Source organism: Camarhynchus parvulus, chromosome Z (assembly GCF_901933205.1).
Source record: "Camarhynchus parvulus chromosome Z, STF_HiC, whole genome shotgun sequence".
In the NCBI taxonomy this organism is placed as follows: Eukaryota; Metazoa; Chordata; class Aves; order Passeriformes; family Thraupidae; genus Camarhynchus; species Camarhynchus parvulus.
In genome coordinates, this window is record NC_044601.1 from 4,188,471 (window position 1) to 4,216,041 (window position 27,571).

Sequence of the window (27,571 nt, forward strand, 5' to 3'; positions counted from 1 at the left end):
TGCCGCTTGCAACCGCGGCTGGCAACGGCTTTTTTGGGTGCCATGAAGGGCGGTGGCATCGAGAACCCGGCGTTCGACACACCCTCCTCCGACTTCGGCCAGGGGTACCGCGCGGGCCCCGCCGGGGCTGGTGCCGGCGCCGCGGCCCCCGCCGGGCCCGGCCCTTGCCCCGAGGAGGGGCCCTGCGGCTGGGGTCCCTGCGCCCCCAGAGTTCTGCAGTTCTGCAACAATTCCGAGGGGTACTTGGCTGCTTATAGCCTGTTGGCCGTCTTCCAAGGTAACCTGCCCCTGCTGCCCAGGGCGCACGCTGTTCCCCTTCCCGGGGCTGGGGAGGGCGGCGGAGGAGTGGTGATGTTTTGGGTGGTGGGTAAGGAGAGACAGGGTTGGTCTAGTGCTGTGGCTGACCAGTGACGGTCATGGTTTGACTAAGGGACGAAAGTATACATTCTTCTGTGCCCGGGATGGGGAAGTTCCACAGTATTCCTTGTACTTCATCCCGTTTGTCCTTTTTTTCTGCGTACTTGATTGACCACGGAGTCCATGCGCCTGCAGGTTCTTCGCTTCTTGCACTTGTCAATGCTGCATCCCCACTGACCACAGGGAAATAGTTCTTCGTGTGCCCACACAGGCAGAGGCTTACAAACGAGGGATTAAAACACCAATATAAAATTGTAGCACCCCACTACTTTCTTACCTGTTTGCTAATTGAAGAACTGTCCTGGCCTGGTTGTGTAGGACTTTGGGTAAATTTGAAAACAGCAAAAACACGTGATTTTGTTCTGTGAATCCCAGTGCAGCCATCTTCTTAAAACTTAACTAGTGATTTAAGTTGACCTTGGGAGTAACCTGAAGTTTAGCTTGCCCTAAATTCCTGTTTTCCAGCTTCAGAGATTCTTGTCCGTACTTTTGGTTTTCTGTAATGATTGGTTAGGGTCTTAACAAGCCTTAGACTTAGAAAGTAGAAATGCTCACTGAGGGGAGGAGAAGAATTACTGTAAAAAATATTAAAAAATTAGGTTTGTGAAACTTGGATACGTGTCTGCCAAGGGGAGTGATTGGGTCTATGTTCATAACCTTTCAACTTTATTTGACTAGCTAGGAAAGAAAAGGGTGTTTTCCGAACAGTTTGCTTTGAAGCTCCTTGTTGTTACTCATAAAGGGATTTCTGCAGAGGCATGGAGGGGAATATTTGGATATTTGATGTTAGAGGAGAGAGCAGCCTACACCAAAGAAATGCATTATTTGGATGGCTCCATTCCATGGGGAACCACACTGAGGCAACTGCAGTGGTATGAGGAGAAGAGAATTGGAGACTCTGCTTAAAACCTAGAGGGATTTTAATGCTTGGAGATTCCTTGCATGAAGCAGTGCCTTAGTATGTGTTTCTGAGAACTTTTTCTGATTTAATCCCCTTCAGATTCTGATCTTGTCTTAGCATATAGGTTTAGTTTTAGAAAAGAAGTATTTAGAAAGTTTTGGGATAAGCCTGTTGTTTCTTGCTTGAATTTGAAAGGTCGTGCTATGGCTGATAGGGTCAGGAGATGATTCCTGTTACAGTTGTCCAGCCAAATTTGTTTTCTCTATAAATACAAAGGGGGGGGGTGGGTGTGTCTGTGGAAGAACTTTTTACATCATAGCTTTCAATAGTAGCTGAGTAGTAGAAGACTTCTAGAATACACATAAAATTTTTTTTGGGTGGCATAAGAATAGTGATGGGCAGTTAAAAATGCCTTAATATGATGCTGAAAAGATTGTTAAAACTAAATATGTCTTGAATATTTCTAATGTGTCTGAATTTCTTAAAATCAGTCCTTCTGTTCTGATTTGATTGTTGAGCTGAATACCAAACTCAGCATACTTTAAAATCTTGGTTGTAGACTGGATAGGTTTCCAACCGTAAAAACAACTTGTATTATAAGAATCTCTGTCCCCTTAGGAGGTTATTTGTGTTGCTTGTGCCACTTATCCAAATATTGCTTTGTTTATCTAATGCTGTATGTATGCCAGGCACCTAATGAATGCAGTTAAGATTTAAGGCCTTAAAGGACAGAAACGGAATAATTCTTGTTTTGGATTCAGGCGTGGGCATGGCTATTACAGATCTTGTGACATTCCTGGTGTGTTACCTGGATTTTCTGATAAGAATCTTTCCTTTGCTTACAACATAAAGGAAACTAGGTGCTGAAGACTAGCTGCAGTTGTTTTTGAGATGAGTAAAACCAGGTTCATCATCAAGAAATTCAGGCTCATGTGTGAAACTTTGTGAAAATATTCAGGTCTTGCAGCTTCAGAGTTTAGATAAAAGCACACAAAACACATCTAGGATTTTGAAGTTATGTGACCTAACACTGTTCTCTAGTTTGGGTCTACCCTCCAAATTACAGAAACCATCACTGAGGAGGATAAGATATATCTATTAAACTTGCCTAATGCACCTCTAGAAAAGATTATTTCTTAATGCATTGAAGATTAATGAAGTGATCCATAACACACTTTTACTGAATGTAAGTTGTCATCCTAAACTTTTTAAAGGAGTGAACATAGTGGATGATTATCTGTAGTGACCTGGTATGTTGTGAATCTAACTGAAAGCATGTATTTGTCAGCATATTTTCTAGCTGCTCTCAAAAATAGATTGGTGTCATTAGCACCTGATATGCTGTATTGCAGCTTCTCCGAAGATTTCAGGTGGAACTTAACTCTAATTTCTGGCCCTTTCTGTTTCAAGTACATGTGAAACCTGTATTTCCAGAACACAAAACACTTCTTTGCCTAGATTTTTTTTACATGATTAATACCTGCTTTCTCTATGGCACTTAGAGTTGCCTAAATGTGTGATTGCATCTAGTAATACATTAACTGAATATGCTGCAGTTCATAGCTGTAGTAGAAAACAAGGTAGAGATTATCTCACTATTTTGAGTACAAGAGGGACTGTTTATTTCTCATGTCATTAATAATTTTTAGTAAATAAAAAACCAGAACCACAGTTTAAGACTGTCCAGTCGACTCTATCTAAAATCTTTGAATATCACAAATATTTTATAGGCTGATAAGACCTGCTACTTTTAACACAGCATTTTTAATTGTTATTTTTATGTGTTGTTAAAGCCACCATTCTTATGACAACTGTAAAACATGTGTTTTTGTTGAATGGATGAGGAAAAAGAATACTGTTGTTTTTTGTGATAGCAAATAAAGTTGGTTTATAATTAATCTGGATTTTATGTGTCAGTACACACTGTACCTAAATCTCGAACAGATGTGGCGGGACAACAAGGTTTTGGTTGGTAATTTCTATACTACAGTTTTAGGTGTTGGGATGTCCTTACAGAATTTGTTTTTCAGATCAAGTTACTATCAGCCTGATTCTGTCTTTCTTGAAGAGACTTTAGTGATTAATCACTGGATGATATAATTGGAGAAGTTATGCTGCCATTCATCGCATCTGCATTTTTACAGATGAAGTCTAATTATCCAGTATAATTAAATGGAAGGCTTTATGGGTTTTAGAATGCAAATTAAAGGTAGTAACTTAAAATACCTGTAAAAGACAATGCCTTCTAGCTCTGTAATCCACTTGCTGTGTAACACACCTTGATTCAAGTGTTTTAAAGCCTTAGTAAGCGTTGAAGTTCTGTCAGATGGGAAAAACTTGTTTGTTCATTCCTTCATGCTAGTATTGTTCTTTGGTTAATGCTTCTTAAGAGGAAAATAAAGTTACTGAATGTGTAACTAGTGGAAGGATGCCTGAATACTTGTGTCAATCCCTTGTGAATTTAAGTGTGATGACTAAACTGATAGGTGAAATTGTCAGCCTTAATAAAGAGGCCATAGTAGGGTATTGGAACTAGGATTGTGCAAAGAGTTGTTTCCATATAGAAAGCTGACATTTGGCTATTAGAAAATGGCTGGTTTATTTGGAGTAATTTTTTTTAATACATTTAAGTGCTCTAAGGAGATGTTGAAGCTTAGCTCAAGTAGTTGTACTTATGGGTCGTGCAATGCTTGTTGAAAACTAACTTAAACATATTTCTGGCACTAGTCTTGTATTCTCTTCTTAGATAGACAATAGAAAAGCATGTTTTAATTTTAGAGTAACTAAAGGGCTTGTGTCAGGGAAGATCCTCATCAGTCATCTGTAATGTTACAGAACTCAAACATATTTGTACCTCTGACTCTAAGACTTCACAACTATTTTTTCAAGTATCTCTTTTATTATACGTACAATTTAATTAGACTATAATAAAGTTATCTGACAGTGTTATAATTACAACTGTTTATCTTGTAACTGAATCCTATTTTGGGATTGCTAAAACCAAACTTAATGGAAGTTTTACTACCTAGTCTTTTTCACAGAAACACAATGTGAAGCAGTGTAGAATATTTAAGTTAGTCTACAAACAGTGCTTTTGTAAAAATGGACAGACAGAGCGTTTAGTTATGCACTGGCAATTGTAGCTTAATTCTACTTTCAGTTAATGTTTTTGCAGTTCATCTGTGCTTCAGTAGGGCAACTTGTGCAGTGACTTTTTTTCCAAGTTGTTCTGTAACTTCAGGAAGTTACAGATTCAAGGGGCAAACGTTCTTTGCTCAGCTGAAGTAAATCACCTCAGTTGCTCTGAAACAGTTGCAAAGAATTATTGAATAGCTTTACACTTTTTTATATTATAGAGGATTCATGTTTGTTCCCCTTCTTTTATCTTCCCTTTGTGGTGGCAGGGAGTTGGTTGTTTGCAGTAAGTAGAAAACTATGTCCTGAACTTGCTTAAGCCATAGCATGTATTCTAATGCAAATTATAACTTTGACTAAAATACCTTTAATTTTTGAAGTGTCTTATGACACCGTAAAGCATTCCATTTGAAAGCTGTGCTTCAGACATATACATAGGTCCTGTACAATTTGACTGGCCAAGCTGGCACTGTATTACCTACTATGTACCTGTATTTTATAGCTAGTAAATACCTTATAAAGCAGCCTTGTATAAGTATATATAAATTTTAAGCTTTCCATCACACAAGGCTAAGTTTAGCTCTGCAACTCTATTGAGTTAAAGTATCTTTGACTAATTATCTCCTTTTTTTTATTTTTGTAGGTGTTGTGGTAAATGGCCTGATTAACATTAGTATTTCAACAATTGAGAAGCGTTATGAGTTGAACAGTTCCCTCACTGGTTTAATCTCTGCAAGCTATGATATTTCTTTTTGTTTATTGTCACTGTTTGTATCTTACATGGGAGAAAGAGGGCACAAACCACGATGGCTTGCTTTCTCAGCATTTATGCTAGGACTGGGCTCACTTGTATTTTCCTTACCATACTTCGGCAGTGGAAAATACCAGTATGGAGGTAAAATTGAAGGTAAGCTTACAGTTGTTTTGAAAGTTACACTAAAAAATTAGAATCTCTGCATTAACTTGGTGCAACTCCTTATTTTCAACTCCTTAGCACATAGTTAATCTCTGTCAATGTCCTAAAACAGGGTGCTTATATGTAACTGAAAATTGATTCTTTGAAATCCAGAAGTTCAAGAGCTGCCTCTCTGCACAGTGACCTTTTTTTCCAGAAGCAATCTGAGTGTCAATATCGGTTTTTGGTATTAAGCAACATTTGAATAAAATGCTTTTTTTTCTTGCCTTGATGAATGCAATTAAAATTCGCTAAAGAAAAAATTATCTGGCATCTCTTTGTGACTAGGAATCAAGCTGGGTTAGCAAGGTAGGAGAAATGTTAAAAGCTGTTGATCTTACCATCTTACCTGAAAGATGACTAGTGCTTGCATTTCTTTGTGGTTTTGAACTATTAAAGGCATGTTGATTAATTCATTAACAAGTTTTTCTAAGTTCTTTTAAAAGATGTTGATTTTAACTTATGGATTTACTTGAAATAGAGGGAGAACAAGCGGTATTGAACTGTACTGAACAAAGCAGTACTTAAGTCACGGGTGTAGCTATCTCTCAGTTCTTAAACTCTTTTCACAAAACAAGACTTAGCACAGTGTGATTAATGCCAACTATTTGTATTTCAATTTAGTGGCACACCTATAATACAGAAATGTTCAGATATGTTTAAAGCAGGATGACTTAATCTTTTAGGATTGTCTTGTTATTGCAGTCTTTAATCAAAATTATGCCTTCAATGACCAAGTATATTAGAGTGCTCACTAAAAAAAAATCAGTAGCTATGAAGCAACGTGATGAAAGGTTGTTGATCCTCAAATTGATATCTTCAGTAGTAATCATTTTGTCCTGTTCTATGAGCTGTCTACATGTTAGTCTAAAAAGTTGGGCAAGCTATTTTTTCCTATGTATTTAATGAGGATCTGAAATGGAACTTAACTGAACAAGGTCAGAAGAAAATATCTTTACTGTTTTGGGGGCTATGAGCAGATAATTACTTGTTAGCTCTTGGGAGAAGGACAAAAGGTTGTTTGCCTCTGGCTGTGTTACAGTCCCATTTCCCTATAATTTTGGTTTCAGTATTCACCTTTCTACTGCACTTTGATGAAGGGGAAGCTGAATTTAATACATAAAAGTTTAAATCTGTTTTTTTTTTTTTATTTGGAACAAGATACTGACAGTGTGGGAGAGTACATTACCAGCTATTCCTACTGATTTTCCCCCTTTCAACCAGTTTTAGTTGAAATCCCAAGGAGCATGTTACTGTTTTATCCAACATCCATCATTGAAGATGGCTGTATATATTGATACCTTTATTAGGCATATGTTCCACATGGAGTTTTGAAATCTAAAAGGAGTGGGGAATTTTTGAATTGGCATGTGTTTCTTCACCATAGCACTGTCAGGTGACAGCTTGCCTGCTGTTTTGACTGTTGTAATGCAGGTGCCTATGCTGTGCTGGTGGTGAACACATTCCAGATCTTAAGCTGACTTAAACAAAACACTATCGAAAATAAATGACTGGGAGTGCAGGGAATGTCAGCACTGGGGCAGTCAAAATAAATCTTCAGGTGCAGTGCAACAGCATCTCTTAACTGTCAAGTAAACCACAGCACAGGATTATGTGTTGTCTGGTTTAACTAGTTCTGAGGTTGATGAAACATTTTAGCTGTACAATTAGTTGCAGGATTTAATAGCACTGCACCCCAAGAGTGTTCCTTTTAGTTATTTGCATGAGTTGCTTATAGAGATCCTATTTTTTTTTTAATTAAGCTTGTATTTTATGCTTGTATCAAAGTCCACCACTTACTTTTTTCTGAACAGGTCTTATAAGGCTAATTTATTTATCATAATACTACTTCCTAGAAATAGTCAAATCCATTTCATATTGAAAGATCTGCTAATCAATTGTCTGCCTATTATTGTTTGTGGTTTTGTTTTGTTTTTTGGGGGGTTGGGTTTTTTTGGGGGTTGGGGAGCAGAGGAGTTGGTTTTTTTGGTTTGTTGGGTTTTTGGGTTTTTTTAAGCCACTGTAAAATGTGTTTTCTAATTTCCAGAAAGGTTTTAGACTCGAATTTCTAACCCAGGTACAACCGTTTGTCCTGGTAAATTTCCAGGTTGCATGGGCTGCGGGTGCCTCAGCTGGCTCTGGTATGTGCAGTCAAGGGCTCCCCCTGCTGCCTTAACAGAATCAACTTAATTTGATTAATTAGCACGGAGGGCTGTGAAAACCACAAATATTATAAGGAATGTAGCTTTAAACTTCAGTCTCAGATTTTATCTTAAAAATTAAGCATGTTTCAGTATGTCTGTGACAGCAAATGAGAATCAGAGTTTCTCACTTGACGCAAGGAAAATAACTTCATTGTGAAGACAGTCAAACACTGGGACAGTGTACCCAGGATACTTCCTGAGTTGAAAAGAAGGAAAACTTTAAAGACTCTTCCTTTTGAAGTGAGGTTTTCTTATCCCACATGTTGGCCTGTTTCTGTGCAATGGCAGTGTATCACCTATTGTCTGCTACAGGAAGTAATGATTTAGATAAGTTTTCTTTAAATACCTGGTGCGTGGCTAGCACTTTCTTAAGCTTTGTTTTGTGAGACCATAGTGTGGATTGATGTTGGCTCTTCTATGCGTAAGTAAGAAGTGTTCTCAGATGTAAAAGGATCTAAGGAAAATAAAGGCTGTAATAATTTTGTAGTGAAATAGTGTGAATTAATCAGTCTGCTTATCTGATCTGGATGACATTTTCGTATATTTGTTCAGTGGGGCTCATTACTACCAAATGAGTTTATGGGTTTATCCTCCTTAGGTTTTTATGCACTTACGAGGAGAACCATGGAAATGTTTCTCCTACATCTTGTCTCTTGGTATTCTGCTACCAAGAGTGCAATGATAGCAAGAGAAAGGAGAGGACAACACGGTACTATCTGTTTTCAGTTCCTCTTTTCTCTTCCTTCCTTGTAATGCCAAATATTACAGCAGCAGACCCAACCTTACGCTGCTGTACTACTGCTTTCCTCTTTGTGTATGTGCACAAGTGCAGAGGTTTTATGTTAACTTCTCCTTTTAGAGACATAGCAGTGTGTGTTCTATGAGAGATTGGTGTAGGTTTTTAAGGTTTTCATAGGCAAACACTTCTCAGAAGAGTGAATGTAAAGGATTATCTTTGCTAATGACAGACTTCACTTTCTGTCAGGCAGGTTTCCTCAGGTTGTGCAGGCTGCTCTGTCACCTAAGAATGGGAGTTGTTAGTGCTCCTCAGAATTGTTATAAGATAAAAGCACACAATGAAGTGTCTGTTACATGGGAGTACTCATAACCTGTGGAATGATAATTTGACAGGTGGTTGGTTGTTTGGTTTTTTTCATACAATAATTTCTGGTCAATAATACTTTCAATAAGCCAAAGCATATTTATAGGGCCATTTGATTCCTGTTGCCAAAGCGTATTTATAAGGCTATTTCAATTCTGTTCTTTTATAGAGAGGAAACAAAAACCAAGCCCTGCTCATAAATCTTTTGGGGTATATGATATCACAGAAGGCTTGGCACTGCAATATTGGATATATTAATAGGTGTGAAAATTAAAGTAGGAGCCTGGCATAACAGCATTCATTTGTAGTTTAGCTTTTAGTACAGATTATTCTTCAAGTTGGACTGTTAGATAACAGAGTTGTAAAGTCTTGCTGTCTCTGTTTTTCAGACACATGTCAAACTGCAGAAACCACCTTTGCTAATGCCACTTGCAGTGCCAGCACAAGCTCTCCACTTCGCAAGTATCTGTACGTCTTTATCCTCGGACAGCTGCTGCTGGGAGTTGGAGGAACTCCTCTATATACTTTGGGGACATCTTTTATTGACGATAGTGTCCCAAAACATAAGTCTTCCCTTTACATAGGTAAATTTAAAACTGTTTATAGAACACTGTCTGCATAGATCATAGACTGCAATGCACTTTAAGTATTTTCGTGAATTTGTCTAATTTAACAATTTTGTAATTATTACTTACGTGCATGAAGTATTTCTACATCAGTGCAATTTGGATACTAATCTGCCCTAAGTACCAAGTCTTATTTTCATTTTGCAGAGCATGATAAAGCTTCTTTGAACACCTTCCTGTTACCTTTTCTTGTCAGTAACTGAAAATTGTTAAATGGTTCATGTAGCTTGTCTGTTAACAACAGAATAAGTTGTAGCAAAAAGCTTACACAGTATTTTTCAACACCTGTGACTAAAACGTATCAGTCAGGTCAGTAGCTAGATCATATTATATCCCTTAATAATTTTATTTACTTAACTTGTAATATTAGGCTGTCCACTCAGTGCATAAACACTGGTGTGCCTCATCTGATCAATCCTGTTCTCTAGCCACATACAAATTTGGCACTTGGCTGTACTGGAAGTACAGAGATTGCCTCACTGGGACTGTTTAAAAGCTAAGGAGTACTAATACTTAGCAACAGTTTTTAATCCTTTTCAGTCACCATTCTCTAGGTTATATCCCATTTTATTGCCAAGTTCATTGCAGTCTAAGTGTGTTTTCTATGGGTATGAAGATACTTATTTCCCCTATCTCATATGTAAGCTGATTAAAAACGTATTATCTGTACTTCTTACTTGCAGGAGGAATTCAAAACATCTCAGATTCCAGGACTGTATTCAGACTAGAACAATATTTTAAGGGGCAAAATTGAAATAATTATCTCTTTGCATGCAAATTTTTCACAATTTTCCCAGGCAAGCTACTTTATTTGATGCCAACAAACAGGATAGGTGCCTATGATAACTCTTAGATGAAAAAGACAAGTTTTGTTTTTGCTGTTTCTTTATTTTGAGAGGGATAATATTGCATTTTTTTCTTCCTCCCCTGGCTCCTCCCCTGAATCCAGTGAAATAAATAGAGCAGAATTAGGGTTTTCTGCATAAATGGTGAAACAAGAAGTGACATGAAAACTCAGGAGAATGGTGTCAGTGTTTATACTTTTAGAAAAAGATCGATACAAAAACTAACTCATGCACAGTCTTCAGGCATATGAGTTGAGTTCAGAAGAGCAGTGTATTCTGCCTAATATAACAAAACTGGAATGCAAGTGAGTGGGTAGGTACCTAAGCCTTGATTATTTTCCTTGCTTCATGCAATGTATTAAGTATTTAAGTATATTGTATTGCTTTACCTTATACAAGAAGGCTTATGCAATGCAGGAAAAATAAAAAAGCCCCCAAAAAACAACCCACAGAACAAAACCAAAATAAACCCAGAACCCACCCCTAAAATGATCCATAAATAGCTGCCAGCACCTTTTGCTGTAAGCCTGCAACTTATAAGTTGGTATTTTCTTTCTCCTCTATACTGGGTGCATGTTCATGAGGACTGGTACATCTACAACTAAAGCTAAACGATTCCAAATGTATTTAAATTGAGTGTGTGGGAGAAAATAGGCACTGTCTAAGCTCAGTTTGAAGTTCTATAGGATGAATATGAACTTAACTCAGAAAGTTCCTGTGACCATGTCACTATTTCTGGAATGTAGGAAACCTGGGATTTATCTACTCAGTATTTATTTTTACTTGCTTGACTGTCACATTCTGCATTGCTTTATCCTCTTGCACCCCTCTCACCCTCCTGACTCCCCCATCATTTCCTCTTACTAACTAGAGGGAAATTAAGTACTTGTGATCCATGCACTTCAGAAACAAATGAGAAATCCAGATTATTCAACCTGGGGAAATGGTAGGAATGCATGTTTACTAATTAAAGATGGATCTAGTTGCTATTAATTGCAAGCCTTTATTTGCAGAAGCAGCGTTCCTGCTGTCAGTGAGTGCTAAACTGCCTACCAGAAATGTGTTTGATAGGCCAGGAATGCTATTGTGACATCAAAAAAGTCTTATACTCTTTTGTAGGGTATGGTTACACCTGCAACTTTGCAGGTTAGTGATTTCTTTTTAAGGGGGAGGGGGTCAGGGTGTTTGTTTTGTTGCTTGTTTGAGTTTTTTTCTTTAAAACTGTCAGGAGCTGTTAAGAGCCTTGGTTTTGTATTTTAAGGCAGATATTACTGCAGTCACACACTTTGATGTAACTGTCTTCTTCTTTTAGAAAATCTAGAAAACAACTTAAGATTGAAAAACAGAAATAAAGCTCTTAAAGATTGTGGTTAATACAGTTAACAACCAATGTTCATAATTTCACTGGTTTTTTCACTAGTTATTTTTTAAATGTAGGCATAAAATGGGGAAAAAGGCAATCTAATAATGCTTACAGGTGCAGTCAGCCTTTTGCTGATCCTGGAGCTTCTGAGACCTGCAAATTTCTTTGTTGAGGCATAATTACAGATTTTGTCTTCTATGTGCTCCAACTGTAGTGACAGTAAAAGAACAGATTGACTTAATAGAAACCCTTTGGTCTGAAGTTGACTTAAAAACGTTATTAAAAGAAAGCTTAAAAAAATAAAGAAGTTATGGTGAACTTGATGTATTTTCTCTTCTAGGAGTTGGCTATGCCATGTCTCTGCTGGGTCCTGCTATTGGCTATGTCTTAGGAGGGCAGCTGCTTCAAGTTTATATTGATATCCAGATCCCAAAAAGGCAAGATACAACTTAGTTGATTGCTTCCTATTTTCTTTTTCTAATAATTTTTACTAAAATATTCAGCTTTTCTCCCTGTGAGGAGAAAATTTTTTAGAAAATACTGTATTTTCAAAAGCTTCATTAACTTGGAAACAAGTTGCGCTTGAAAAGGCTTCATGTTAGTGAGTTACTTCCTAGAGTGAGTAGTGACTCCATTGTGTGTGGAAGTTTCTCTGTAGTGCAAATAGTTAGTTCTAGAATTTAAATATTAGCTATTCTAAACCTCACTAGCAAAAAATGCTTTTTCTTTTGCTTAGTTGTATATTCGGGGTTAAACCTCCATCTACTGATGTGTTGTGGAACTGTTTCCTTGAGCTGGAGTATTAGGATTAGGATTCTTAACTCCTAGGAAAGAGCTTGCTAGAAAATCTTTCTGTTGAATAATAGTCTCATTTTTTAAAAAAAGTTTTATAAATTGTACTAATATTTAAACCAGCAACTTCATTTACACTTTTATTTCCTATGTTTTAGAGCCTTCAGATTGATGCTATGGCATTCTGAACTTCTGAATTGGTTTTGGTATAACTCATTGATTGAGGAATCTTTCTAAATCCAGCATTTCCAGTATCTTCATAATGCCTGAGAATCTTGAAATCAGGGCCATAGAATAGTCTTTAAATTGGATTGACATTAACTAATGAGTTGAAGGCTACATTTGGTAAAATTCAATATTTTTATAATTGCCCAGTGAAGGTGGTTTAAACAAGCAAACAATACATTTAATACATATAAAACTGAGAAAATAGCAATATTAAAAGGCTTTCTGCTAAAATGTATTAAAGGGAAATATTCCAACTCACTAAAATGTGAAATTCAGGAAGGTAAACCTGGTTTTTCTGAATTACTTTTCCAGTACAAAGATGGATCAAGATGACCCACGTTGGCTTGGAGCGTGGTGGATAGGATTTCTTGCATGCTTTTTTGCAATTTGGCTTCTTATAATACCTTTTTCATGCTTTCCAAAGCACCTACCAGGTAAAGGTTTAGCAATACTTGGCTACTTTGGAAGAGACATTTGTTCATATTTTTGGGTTATAGAGTACTGAACTGAATGTTACTTGTATGATTTTGTTTCTCAGTTAACTGTCTTTGATTAAAATCTGAGGACAAGTTTGTTTGGTTGGTTTTTTTTTGTTTCCCCTTCCAATATGCAGCCTTTAAAACAAGGTGAATCAGCTAGAGGGAGGATCTTGCGTATGGCGGTCTTGCCCATGGCCAGGGGGTTGGGAATAGGTGATCTTGAAGGTCCCCTTTCAACTCAAATCAGCCCATGATTCTATGATTCTCTATAATGAAGGACTGGACTGGAAACACATACCTAAGTGTGGAGACTGGAGGTCAAAGTTTGAAAGATGCTAGTAGCTGAGCACCCGGGACTATATTTAAAGCTTCTGTGTTACCCAGCAAGAACAGTGTAGAAATTCCTTGAGCATCCAAAGGGACTTGCTGTACTAATATTGAAGGAGAAATGATGGAGGGAAAGAAAAAATAAATAAAGTAGGAAATGGGAGAGTGCGAGGATGATTAAAAAAAAAAGGGCTTCAGGATACTCCGAAGTTTTTAGGATGTCCCTGATAATATCTTCTTGCAGCCAAGACCTTCCAATGTCCAATGAAAGTATAATGCTTTCAACAAAAATCTTTGTTCAACGATACAGTATTGACCTGTTTAAAAATCTGTGCCAATAAAACAGGCAAGAAGACCTGTAATATCTGAAAGCATTTTCCCAACTAAAGGAAACACAAATTTTTGTGGTTTTTTGACATTGTCTAAGAGTGCAGGTATTCAATGTTTTCATTGTTGATAAATATGCCCATTTGTAGGAACTGCAAAAATTCAGGCTGAAAAAATCTCTGAAACTCATGATGATGGAGGTGAAGTACTGGTTCAGACCAACGATATTGGACAGAGTTTTAAAGACTTTCCTATAGCTCTCCTGGTAAGAAAAATCTCAAATTTGCTAAAACTGAATATATTCTGAGAAATGAAATTATTTTCCAGATGTTAGAGGCCTATAGAAATGGCTTATTGTGTTGTGATGAGGAAAACTTCAACGTTACTAATCACTTAATGCACATTCATTTTGTTGATGCCTGAGATTGTTAGAAAAGCATATTACTGAAGTTCCATTTCAGAGGATCTCCTTTTAAAATATAATGACTTTAGTTGGTACCAAAATCAAATAATTTCCAGAGCGTTATGATAATTTCTCCCCATAGATACTCTTGAGGAATCCAGTGCTCATGAGTCTAATAGTAGCCAGCTCCTCAGAAGCTTTAGTTGCCACTGGATTTGCCACATTTCTCCCAAAGTTTATAGAAAATCAGTTTGGAAAGTCGTCAAGTTTTTCAGCAACTCTTGGAGGTAATACGGCTTTTTAATTTTAAATCCTATATATATATTTTGTTGAACACTTCATTAACATTACAGGTGGAAGATTATATGGGTATCTCTTTTGTTTGAGATATTTGTGAATGTACTTAGATGGAATGCAGTAATCAGACCAGTATTGTTGTTATTCTTACCTGCCCTTAAGTACTCTAGTATTACTTAAGTACTGTAGTCTACATATTCAGAGTAGACTGAGGATTTTGAGTGCTGATGAAACTTTTACTTTATCTAGTAGTTTATTCCTTTCTTATTCTTGGTGAAAAACATTTAATTTTCCTTTATTTGAAATTGGCTGAAGGAGCACTAGTAACTTAGTCCCTACTAAAACAATCAAGATGAAGGACAACTAGGGAAAAAAAGCAGTGCTTATCACAAATAAGAAGTTAACTTTGCCTTTCTCTTCTTTAATTCCACACTGACATTACAATGAATTTGCAATAAAATGACTGATCAGAATATGTAATAAGTCTGTTATATAACTGACTCTGCTGTAGTTGGTTTACTGTCACCTACTTTTATCTGATATGCAGAAGTAATATGTAGAACAGGAGAGAGCTTCTATGAAAAACTGAATACTGGAGAAACAGAAAACATCAGATGGAAGAGCTGTGCTCAGTAGGCTGACATCATTGACATTTAATTCTGAAGAGTAGCAACCAGATCAAGGCAGAAATGTCCATAATGCAAACAGATGCTTGCAATATGCAGATTTAATATTCACAGAATGTGTCTTCTAAGCTGTAGAGTGCTGCAATATAACTATGGTAGTTGAGCTGCTCTTTTTCTAACAGAAATGTGTTTGGGAAAGACCTCCTGAATTACTTCTCTGGGCAATATTAGATAGTATTGTTGCATCAAAACAAATAATCTGTAAGTTCTACATAAAAACACATTGGAATATATGCTTAGTTGTTAACCAAAAACTAGGAGTGAAGTGAAAAACTGAGTGTTGCATTTTTTGTCCATGGACCTTGACTGAATGTCTTTGAGTTGAAAATATTGATGGTGCTTATTACATGTACAGCTTTAAAGAAATGCCTGCAGTAATGTTGAAAGCTGGCTGTACCTGAACTGAGCTAATCAGTCTAAGCATTAGCAATGATTGTGGAAACTATTTAAACTGTCATTGACTGTGGTTTGTGGAATTCCCAGGTCTGTGGCCTGGGCAGTTTTGTCGCTGTACCTGAACTGTTTGTAAAGTTAGCTGTCTCAGGTTGATGTAAGTTACACTGAGTTCTGTGTTGTATTATAGATCAGCCATATAAAAATGCTCAGTTATTTATCTGGGGTGCAAAGAGGATAAATCATGGTGGACTATATAGACTATGACAGCAAATCTGACCCACTGATCTAGACTTCTTTAAATCTTTCAGTAGATGTCTTCTTGCATCTTGTGTGCTGTCTCTTGTGTAAGTGTTTATGTTCTTTTATTAACAAGTTCATAACAGATGTATGAGAAAGAACATGGGCATGTCAAAAAACCACTGAAAGAATGAAACAGGATTTTCTGTTTTTGTGGAGACACCTACTGGTGTTCAGAGATTCCCATCTCATAGTGCTCCTAAGTCATCTAGTTTGGCTGTGTTGAAGTTGGGTTTTGGACAACTATAAATTACACTGTGCAGTTAAACCTCTGGAAAGGCTAAAGGTGATGTAACAGTAGAATAAATTACTCATATAGTTAGATTCTGGTAGTATGGTTTGAAAGCAATATCACATGGACAGCTTTTTGCAGGTAACTGTTTTGATGTTTTTCTCAGCATAAAATTATGTCACAGTTAAGTCTTGCACTTTTATGTAACTGCTCCTTGTCTTGTTTTCCTCTAGGACTTGTACTAATTCCAGGAGCAGCGCTAGGCCAAGTCATAAGTGGTTTCTTGGTTTCCAAGCGCAAAATGGATTGCAGAGCCATAATCAAGTTCATGATAGGCACCTGTACAGTGGCCTTAATATTAAACACAGTGTTTTTATTTGCTAAATGTGGGAATGAACCTTTTGCAGGTGTCTCTGAAACATATAATGGGTAAATATATTTTAATGCACTCTTGGCTTTCATATTAATATTTATTCAATTGCCATAGTTTCAAATAGTACACACCAGCAGTGTTTAAAAGCAGAAGGAGGGCAACTAGCTATTCCAGAAGTCTGCTCTCAAGTGGTCAGTTATCCCATCATAAGTTAACAGAGCCAGAGGCAACAGCAGCTGTTTGAAGGTATTTCAAAGCCAGATGGAGCTGTGCAAAATAATTCAAGTAGGCTGGTACCTAGGGACCGCTAGATGCCATTTAAAAAAATCACAGGCGTCAATTGTATGCTGTGTAAGTTGGTAAATAACTTACCAATACCTTTTTATTGTTTTCCCAAATCCCCCATTTAATGCAAAGGCTAGATACCGCTATCTTGTATAAAAGCATAGTCTGATATTTCTTCTCCAATGCATAAAGAGACACTTGAAGCTAAATGAGATGGGGAAGAGGAGTGGTGCAGTTTGCTGACACAATAGCATGATATGTACCATGAAAACACAGATGGGTTGGGGAGGAAATTGGTTTTGTAGCCTCTAATGGCCATGCAAGTTGGTGGAAAGTAGAAATTTACTGGTATACAAAAGTATGCAAAATGAATCAACAAAGTTTCATACACTGGTGACTGAAAGAAAATAAAAAACCTTAAAGCCCAAAAGGCCCAAGTTATGACTCATTCTGATTTCATCTTTACAACTCGCTGTATAAATTGACAGTATATTTAAAGGCCAGTTTTGAAATTGGATGACTAAAATACGGGTTTGCTTCAGTGTCTGAAAAAATAGCAGACAGATGACTTAGACAACTCAGATCTGTGAATCATAATTCAGATTTTGGCTACAGAAAGGTTATAGTTAGATTATTAGCAAAAGAATCTGTAGTCATCAATAAAATGCTGAAGATGTAGTATAGAAAATGGTATATAAAATTACCAGTATTTTTATATATTTTTATATATATAGGTCCTATGATAACAGGCAGCAGACAAAAGTTAGAGCTGAACTGGTTTTCATCCTAAGTTAAATACCACTAGCTTGTATTTTACAGTTTTGTGTAGCTTTATCAGTTATGTAGCTTAACTGTTGCTAAAGGCTACTTATCTACAGCAATTGGAAGTTAACCAGTCCTGAAATATATCTCTTCCCTTGGTATCCATTATAAGAAATGCCTCATTTTTACCTTATGCAGTGTTACCGGTTGGCTTATACTTTGCTGGACGTGTGCATCAGAATAGTTAGTGGCATTAATACAGTGCCAGTTCTTAAACTGTTTTGCATGAAGAAATAAAATATGTTTTAAAGGCAGTAGCTTTTTTAAAGCAGTAGCTTTAAAAAAATAATAAATTTATAAACTTGTGCAAGAACAGCCAAGTGTTTGCCTTCATGCTACTGAACAAATGCTTCTGAATGAATAAATTATGAAACTACTCAGAGAGTTGGCTTAGAATTTGATGTAGATTTTTGTGGAGAATTTCAAGAAATCCTTCATGGCAAGCATTATCTTATTGAAAAATAGCTCAGAAAGGTGAGAGAAGCTTTTGTCTCAGAATTATATGAGTACAGGATCACTTGTTTGTGTTAAAGAAAACAGCATCTTACTTTTAGTAATATTGTTTATTACTAAATTAGGCTCTCAGCAGAACTAACATAATTTTGTCCAACAGGCACTTCAAAGAATTGCTGTTGCCAAATTCTATTGCCCAGTGCTTCACTTAAAATTTGAAGGAGCAGAAATGTAGTGACTATTTCTGTACTTTATTTCCACGTGTCTCTGGGACTCTTGATTAAAAACTCCTATAGAGTTTTTTAATGAGCAATTGATGGTCTCATCTGCTAGATTTTTTAGGAAAGCCAGGAGTATCTTTTTTGTTGTATTTTTCTCTGACTGGGTATAACTAAGTGCTCATTCCCTCTTTGGAGGTCGGGGAAAGAGGCACTGCACATGTAAACAAGACAAATGCCACCAAATTGATTAAATATTTTTAGGCTTTGCATGCTTCTCAGGCTAGGAAAGCACTGAATGTACAAATCTGATTAGTGAATTTGCTTATAGTGCAGTGTAGTTAATTCTTCATACTTAGAAGAATTGAAGTTAGTTTGCTTAGGCTTAAAGCGCAGATTAATTTCTGCCGAATTACAACAAAATGGATTTTATACGTAGTTATGATGTGCCTTATATCCCATTTGAAGTTTGACTGGATGTAAGTTAATTCCTGCATAAACTGTTTTTTCTATTAGTATTTTTTTGTCATCTCAAATTCTCACAAATAAACATACCTTTAGATAATTAATGTGGAACTTTAATTTTACAGTACAATATTTAAACTCTAGTGGCAGTGGCAGTAACTTCATTTGAGCTGACTGAACTTTTAAGCTGTGAAAATTCTTTACTTATTAATGAGCTACAATTTGAAAATCAAAGGATGTTTTTATTCTTTCTGGTTATGCCTTAGGACAGTCCTCACACAAATCAAAGTGATCTTTCATGCTAATAATACAGTGGGACTACTTCAAATAAAACCATGTGATTACCTGTATTGGAAGTAAATTGAAAGTAAATACAGTGTGCGAGAGTTAAAGTAAACTCTGTTATTAGTTTTTCCTTAAACAGCCAGAGGAAATCTTTAAAATCCTTCAGAGTGTGTCATTGCACTCTGCACTTAACATGTACAGTCGTCTTTGTGCTCATACAGTTTAGATGTCTGCATGGCAGTGTTAGAAATAGTAAAAATAAGGTGGCTTTTTAACTGGACTCAAATCAAAAAAGGGGAAGAATGTTGGGAGTATGATCAGTAGAAGAAACAACTCCAAATACTGGTTTTAATATTGTATTTTTTTTCTTGAAATTATAAATGGAAAAAATTCAAATACGTAAGTGGGAGGGGGAGGATGATATAAGAGTTGGACTGAGATGCAGAATTTTGTCATCTCTTTTGTGAGTGGAAATTGGAGGAATAATCTTTGGATAGAATAACAGCATGAAAAAACCTAGGTGTATAAAAGATGGAAAATCTAGAGCTCTAACTACCATGCTTATTTTTACACAACTAAGTGCATAAGTAACATGAATAGAGTATTTTAAAATTTATTATGCTATAAATATTGCTTTACTTATTTATGTATCTTCTGTTTTCCAGTTGCTTTTTTAAAAGCCTATTAACTTCTGCTTTTCAGAACAGGCACTCTGTATAACTTAACAGCACCGTGCAATGCGAACTGCAGGTGTTTGCGCTCCGTATACTACCCAGTTTGTGGCAGTGATGAAGTCCAGTACTTTTCTCCCTGTTTTGCGGGATGTGCCTCCTATCTTTTTAACAACATGCAAAAGGTACTTTATGCAGTGAAGATAGCTGATACGGTTTGTTCTGGTTTCCTGTAAAATGCGCTGTATTTCAAAATGTCCTTCCTACAATACCAAATATAGGTTGTATTTAACAAAATCCAGCGATTACACAGTTCATTTACGGTACCAGTGTGAGTCCCACTGCTGGTCTCTTAACATGTTCACTGCCACAGTGCTGGGCCTCCCCAGTTATTGGGAAGGTATTCGTGGGTTGAAGCCAGGTCAAGCCCATTAGTCTCTGAAATGTTTCTGGTAGTCGTCTGGCTTTTTATACTCTATGTTGGGGTGAGCTACACTCCCTTCCCTTCACCCCCCATGTTCGTGCTGGTCTGGCTAACTTAGGAAAATGTTTCCACTCTCTTAATAAACTCAGAGAGAAGCATTTACATCTCTGTTGATTCAGTGAAGTGGCATAGCTGTTTGTTTTCTGTACAGCTTTCTTTGCAACAGTTCTGGTCATTCACAGCCTGCATTGTTCTGTGAGTTTCCTGGGCACAACAGTCTTTCCCACCTCTGGGCCTTCTTTCATTTTAAGGGTTTGCTGGTTAGCCGCAATGTTACCCATTTGTGTCATGCCATTCTCCAAGTGTACATCTACCAGACTTCCTAATGCTGAAAATAAGTTAAATCTAAAAGTACTTTAAATAGAATTGACAATCAGAAAAGTCAGCAATTGTCGTGAACTTCTGCAGAACCCGAAGTTCTTATCTAGATCTTATCTAGATCTTTTTTATCTTGTCATCTATACATGACAACCTGCTTCTGTGAGTTTTGAAAATTTGAATGTCAGTAGCCCCTGATGCAGGAATGGTAAGCCGTGAATATCAAGCCTTCCTAGAACTGAAGGGCTTCCTGTGCTTATCTCTTCTAATACAATAGACTCTTGAGCAGGGATGTGGGAGCAGTATAGAGGGATCCAAAAAGCAAGCTAACCCAGGAAAGGCCTTTATATTTTTACATTGGAAAATGAGAGAAGGTATTATCCATGAGAAAATGTAGCACCCGAAATTTCACACTTTGCTGACATGTTATATTTTTCTTTGAAAACAAACTCTGTGGATTTAGATGAAGAGCATATTCCATTTGTTCACCTGCATATAGAAGCAGGTGAGCAAATTCTATTCTTTCCTGCCTAAGTTGAAGTGCTTGCCTCTCTGCGTATGGTTTGCCTCTAATTTCTGCAAGTTTTTTATGGTTGTAGCTACAAGCTTACAAAGCATACAAGATGGAGGCTATCACTGTCTTTTCAGGTCAAAAATCCAAAAATACCCTTTGCTCAGGTGAGATGGATCAGTCAAATTCTGGTGAGCCAGTTTTAAAAATTAGTCTTATTGTCATGTGCTCGTCAGGAAATTAACTGTTTCCCATATAGTAAGGTTGCTGCAGTGTGATGCAATTTCCTGTTTTAGCTATCCCAGTCCTTTCCCAGGTGGGGCAATACCTTCTCCCTTCCCTCCCCTTGCCTCCTGCTAAGTGCTGTCCGTCAAGCTTGACATTCCAGCGAGGGTGTCGTGTGTTTGGCTAAAGTTCAAAAGACGCTTCTCAGCCCTGGGGTCATTGGCCTAGCCAAGTGTCATTGTCCCCTGAGATTTCCCCCTCCCCGTCCCCCGAGCTCAAAAGGACACTGAGACCATGCGGTCGGGATTCTGTTGGAGCTGTTACCAAGATTCAGAGATCTGTGACCCTGGAATAAAACTCTGGATTAAACCCTCTGGCAGAATCAGTCTCCTTTTCCTCTTCACCTCGCCTAAAGCCTTTCCAGCAGAGGTAAAGACTGAATTCCTGCACATCTGGACTTGTTCCAAGCGCCCAGCTGCAGCATACAACCAGCCTGGGGTGTCTCTGAGGTGAAACACCACAGCTGCCGCCTCTGGTCAAGCAGCAAGGTTCAGACGAGCCCAGGCACGTTCCACCCAGTAACATTGGGATATTATTCCAAGGTCAATGTTTATTCTTGTCTTCTGTGATGCAAATGTAATGAAAATTTACCAAAAGGTGTCATTTTGTGACGTTCTGGGAGCTAAATTTTGTCTTATACATTATTTGTAGACATACTACAACTGTTCCTGTATTGGGAAATCAAAAAGAGGAGATGGTTCAGAAGACTTTCGCTATGAAGCTGTTCCTGGGAAATGCCCAACACAATGCAAAGTTTTACCTTTATTCCTGACCTTCTTCTTTTTTGCTGTTGTTTTTACATTTATGGCTACTACTCCAACAACCGTGGCCATTCTCAGGTACATTTTTGGTCTGCAAGAAAGGTGACATTCATTTGAAAACTACTATCAGTGAAATACTTAATTCTTTTGCTTTGCAATGCGGTATTTTAACATGGTTAGGCAGTAAGCAAGCAGTACTTTAAGCAGAGCATAGTCATACCACTGTTTACTCTTGTTAGTAGATGAATTTTGAAATTACTTAAAAAAAAATCTCTCTAGCATGTAGCAAAATCTATTTTATGGATTTTGAGCACTCTTGACTGTTTTAATTAAAGCAAAAAAGAATAAATGTGCTTTGTGCTTTGATGAAGAAAATATTTGTCTAGCCTATTGATAGTGTCAGCATTTCAAATTGTATCAGGAAAAGGACAAAATAACCGTCTTATATTTTCAACCTTAGATTCCTGTCTCAGTTCAGAGTTCTAGCTTGAAAAATTGTAGTCTGTCAAGAACTGTAGACTATTTCCCATTATATTGATGTTGTATGTATGGTGGTCACTAATATAAAACATGATAGTGAGTTAACCAGTGGTTTTGCTGTCTTCCAAATTGCTGAAGCTTATATGCATGAAATATAGATATTTTTTTGTTTGTTTTTATTTTGAAAATGTGCTTCTCATTCTGAATTTAGAGCTGTTTTGTGTTTGTTGAAGTCAATCTACAAGTTTGACTTGTAGTTCTAATACTTCCAGTGAAAAGATAACCATGATGCATGAGCATGTTCCTTTGTGAGGATGTGGCTAGATGCTCTTTGGCGAGAGGCTGAGGAAATCAGTGACATCCTACAACAGTGCTTTGTAATAGCCTCATGTCCAGGTTTGTTGTAAATCTGGAATTAACAGCTTCTCATTAGTGTGGAGGCAGAATAACATGAACTTCTGCATTGTCTTCAAAACTGAGCTGACATAGTTTTATTTCAGTAATTCTAAGCACTAACATTTGGATATTTGAATCCTTGTATAATTCAGCTGAAGCAGTGGAACAGTTTTTTATGGAAAAAAGGACTGTAAGAATAATTTTCAAAAACTAATTTAAATGGCTAAAATGTCAGTAAATTTTACAGTATATTCCAATGTCTTTTCTGTGAGCCTTTTTTGTGCAATTTCAAACATAAATTCATGACAGTGTTCTACTACTAGAAAAAATCACCTGCATGATGTGGAACTCCTTCTCCTTGTCTTAATTGCCTTTATGGATAATAGAATCCTACATTTACTTATTTATGTATAGTAGCTCAGGATTGCATCCTAGCACTGTTTTAATTTCCTTGGTTGTTCTATGGAAAAAATGTTTAACAGTATATCAGGATGCTGATAGCAAGCTTCCTTTTTATTTATACTATTTTGTTAAACTAGTTAAATCTAAAATTTCTTGATGGGCTACTGGTGTTTTTTCTGTTTTTTTATCTAAACACCACTTTAAATAGTTGGGTTACTTGTTCTGCACATTGGATTTCTAAACCCTTCAGCAATTAACAGGTTAAAAGAGTATATAGAGAAAGCATTCACTGAGGGACACAGCACAGAAGTAGAAGTTGTTTACTCTGTCTTAAACTGCAAATCTTGTTTACAGGTGTGTGCCAGATAAACAGCGCTCATTTGCTCTTGGAGTACAGTTACTGTTCCTGCGACTACTGGGTATGACTTTCTTGTTGAAACATTTGCCTTTGAGTAGTCTACTTACTTGACATTTTTTTCTCAACTTTAAAATAGTGCCTTAAAAAACTTTCAGGGGTGCTTGGAGCAGTCTGTCATTGGCTTATAGAATACACTTGTAAGGTTACATCTGGATTCAAATTCATTGTTAATAAGGCATTCATGCTCTCTTTAGCCTTCCTCACTCTTATGAGCACAAGCCAAATGCAGGTAACTGCCATTCTTTCAGTAAAACACACCTGGTGCTACTTTCCCCAGAAGAAGGCCTATTCTGAAAACTGAGATAAGAAGAACTGATGTAATACAAAACAGTTTCATGTAACATCTGAAATCCGGAAGTTAAAAGAAGAATGAATATGTGGAGCCTTTCCTCTTCTTCCTTCCTTTAAAATGTCTTTTACTAACTTCATCATTTATTAAGATAGATAATTGTACATAATTATTTACAGAGTATAATGTGGGAAGTATAGTACTTTAATTCCATATCTAAGCATCTCCAGCATTTCAGTAAGACAGATGCATCTTCTTAAGTAAAACAAGGGTAAGCATATGTATTTTCTGGTCCACAAGCATTTGAATTTTCTCAGGCATAATGAAAATTCTTGTTTTAGTAGTAGACAGTTTTTAAATGGTATATTTAATTCAAGACTGGGACAAGACACAGTTGCTGATTAGACTTTCATGCCAATATTTAGTACTGTAGCCATTCCCTCTCCTTTGAGATTACATCCAACACTCGCAGTATGAGTTTTGCCTTGCTGTATTCAAACTGTGATTAATATAAGTCGTTCTACTGATAAAGTGTAATAAAACAAACATCCTCACAGGTAGAAATAAGCTGGAAGTCTGTGATCAGTGTTGTATGAGGGTCACTCTGTTTCACTTTACTCAGAGTTCAGATATTTATTCTAGATCTCTTAACTCCTGACTTCACTGTGGAGTGATAGAACTTTTTGCACTGCCTGTACTATGGCTGAAGAAGGCAGTAACTAACAATGTTACTTACCAGCAGCATATTTTTGCTGTAGGCTTTAATCACACAGGGGTTTTAGGCTGAAGACCTAGTGAGGGACATAGCTACTTGGTTAGCTCTAGGGAGTTTAGGCCTTGGGTAGTTGGGTAGACATGCAGTGATGTACCTGGTGTGTTTATTCTAAAATTGGCTGTACTTGGATGCAATACACTTGTGCATTATAACACACAAAAATCTGTAAAAGAGTTAATAAAATCTGTAAAAGAATAATTTTAAACACTACTTTTTTTGGTGAAATTTTTACTGGAGGCTTTGCTACATCTGAGGAATAGGGAGAAATGTGTAACTGAACATTTAACATAATTAATTTTAGTTCCCATAATTTGGAACAGGTTAGTGTGTATGATCAGAAGAAAGGAACTTTTTTCCTTTCACTTAAATTCCTGATTTCTTGATTAGTTTTTTTCACCATTGATTTTAATTTTTTTTTCCCAGTGAATACAGAGGAAGTTAAGAAGCTCAAGTCTTTGAGTAATTTCTTGCTTAGCAAAGTGAGAGCTGTATAATGAATTAACTCTCTGCATCCTACCTATTAACTGAGAGCAATGCTGGGTGCAGACTTGCTATGTAATATGAAGCCTGTGACTTTGATTAAAATGTTACGTTTAGTGTCTGGTTCTCCATTTTGTCTTCCCCACCAGCTCAGCATTTCACTGTATGCATGAAAACTAGTATGTCAAGTAACTCAAACATTCTGATGGGTTGCTGTGTTTTTTAGGTACTATTCCTGGACCAATTTTGTTTGGTGTTGCTATAGACAACAGTTGTACCCTGTGGGATGTTGATGAATGTGAAACTAAAGGGGCTTGCTGGGTGTATGACAATGGAAGAATGGCTTATTTGCTCATGAGCATAAGTAAGTGTTTTATATTAAATACATGTACTAGGTAATATATACTGACCTTGTCTGCTAGATGGGAATTATTTTGATATAAAACCTTACACTTTTCATTTTTGGCAGCAGTATTTTTTAACTTACTTTCATAAATGATCAGCAAAATATTATGGAAGGAGAAACACCACAGTAAGTAAACCCTAAAGGTTACTTTAAAAAAGACTGAGAGAATTGGGTTGGTTCAGCCTGGGAAAGTGAAGTCTCCAAGCTGACCTTATTAAGGCCCTTCAGTACCTGAAGGGGAGCCTGCAAGAAAGATAGATGGAGAAGGACTCTAAGAGAGAATAGTGATGGAGCAAGGGGTAATGGACTGAAACTCAGAAGGTAGGTTTTGGTTAGATATTCGGAAGAAACTGTTCACTGAGAGGGTGGCCAGGCACTGGAACAGGTTTCACAGACAAATTACAGATGCCTCATGCCTGAAAGTATTCAAGGTGTGGAGCCCTGAGCAATCTTGATCTAGTGGTGTGCCTGCCCCCAGCACAAGACTTTAGGTTCCCTTCCAACTCAAATAATTCTGTGATTCTCTGGGTTAACTGTAATGGCAGTTAAGGTCTGGGGAGCTTTCTTCCTCGTTTTGTATCTCAGTTCTTTTCCATAACTTATATAAAGTTCTTGAAAATATGTCTGACCACTAGTCAGAAAAGATCCTGACTTGTTTAACGATTTGTCCCCTTAAAATGTGTGGTATATATGCCAGTGGGAGAGAGGGTGTAGGCTAAGCTTGCATCTGAGATTAAGTGCTGATGTCCTGTCTTCTAGCAACTGTGATATTTACGGTGTGTAAGCTGAAGTGCTGATGTCTAATCCTGAAACTGAAAAAGCAGCAGTCACAACTTGAGGATAAGGATCTCAAGGCATATTTGTGATCAAATACAATCCCTCTGGTTTTGCCCTTCTCCTTGGACTTCCAAGGTGTGCAAACACCTTTCTATAGCCTTCTAAGACATCTGACCAGAGAATACTTAATGGGTATTCTATGTGGGAAGCTTTAGTTTCTGGAAAAGAGAATATTGATATAACAAATAACAGTACTGAAAAAAGAAGTAAGAAAGATTTGCACTTCAGGCTAGAATGGGGTGAAGAAATACAGAACTGGAGCAAAACAAAAATTGGCAGGCAGGTGAGTGGTCTAAATTGAGCTGTATGACTGTCTTTATCTGCCCTTTGTCATTCATGTAGAATACATTTAAATGAAGGCTGTGAATTTCAGTCTTACAGGGTGTATGTAACTCACCATATGAAGCTTTATAAATGAGTGAAACACTGCATCTGCTGCTGCAAGTGAGTGTGATAAAAACTCTCCTGTTCTTTGCATTCAGGTGCTGCTTGCAAAATCGTCACAATCATCTTTGTGGTCATGGCAGTGTATTTCTACAAGCCTCCACCATTAAATAAAGCCCTGCGACGAACGACTTCAGGAAAGATATCCGCTATACACACATAAGTTATGAGCATATCAGGGACTTCCGAAAGAAAACTGTGAAAATAAGCATTATTACAACACTTGCACCAAAGTTCTTGTACATCATTGCCTAAATGTAAAAGATCATATTCAACATTTGAAGAACTTGAAATATTTTGAATCTGTACTATTCTCTAATTCATTTAGTATTCCATTGTGGCTGTCCAAAGAAGTTACACTGAAATTTGCAGTCTGATTTTAAAAGTGAGTATGTAACTTAATTGAAGTAAGATGGAGTACTCTGACCATAAAACAGGAAAAATAAAGTGACCTGAGCTGTGTTTGTCCCTAAATGTTACTGTAGTGGGAGAAAACAATTGACTTGGTATATTGAAGGGAACTGTGTATGTTAAAAAGGACTTAATATGCACATAATCTGGGCTAGTGCCTTTGGGGATTTTTCTGTAGGAACACTTGGCAATGTGCGAGTTTGGCTATGTTTTAGAAGTATTTTACATGTTATCTTAATGGCATAAGTTCATATTTTAGTATTTGTAGGAAGATGTAAATAGTTATGATA

At 37.0% G+C, this 27,571-nt stretch overlaps 1 protein-coding gene across 1 annotated transcript; it reads left to right on the top strand.

Annotated features, from left to right (window-relative positions):
- On the top strand, positions 1-27,472 carry SLCO4C1 (solute carrier organic anion transporter family member 4C1). The gene is made up of 13 exons (XM_030968936.1): positions 1-277; positions 5,097-5,360; positions 9,104-9,298; positions 11,889-11,985; positions 12,881-13,002; positions 13,851-13,966; positions 14,247-14,391; positions 16,246-16,441; positions 19,616-19,769; positions 21,834-22,021; positions 23,576-23,640; positions 25,410-25,547; positions 26,909-27,472. Exons 1-13 carry the CDS (start codon positions 43-45, stop codon positions 27,031-27,033), a joined length of 2,040 nt encoding a protein of 679 aa, XP_030824796.1. The 5' UTR covers positions 1-42; the 3' UTR covers positions 27,034-27,472.
- The last annotated feature ends 99 nt before the right edge of the window (positions 27,473-27,571 follow it).

Coding starts and splice junctions, on each gene's coding strand:
- SLCO4C1 (XM_030968936.1), top strand. CDS start 43: ATGAAGGGCGGTGGCATCGAGAACCCGGCGTTCGACACACCCTCCTCC. Junction 11,986..12,880: donor GATATCCAGATCCCAAAAAG/GCAAGATACAAC, acceptor TTACTTTTCCAG/TACAAAGATGGATCAAGATG. Junction 14,392..16,245: donor TTTTTCAGCAACTCTTGGAG/GTAATACGGCTT, acceptor GTTTTCCTCTAG/GACTTGTACTAATTCCAGGA.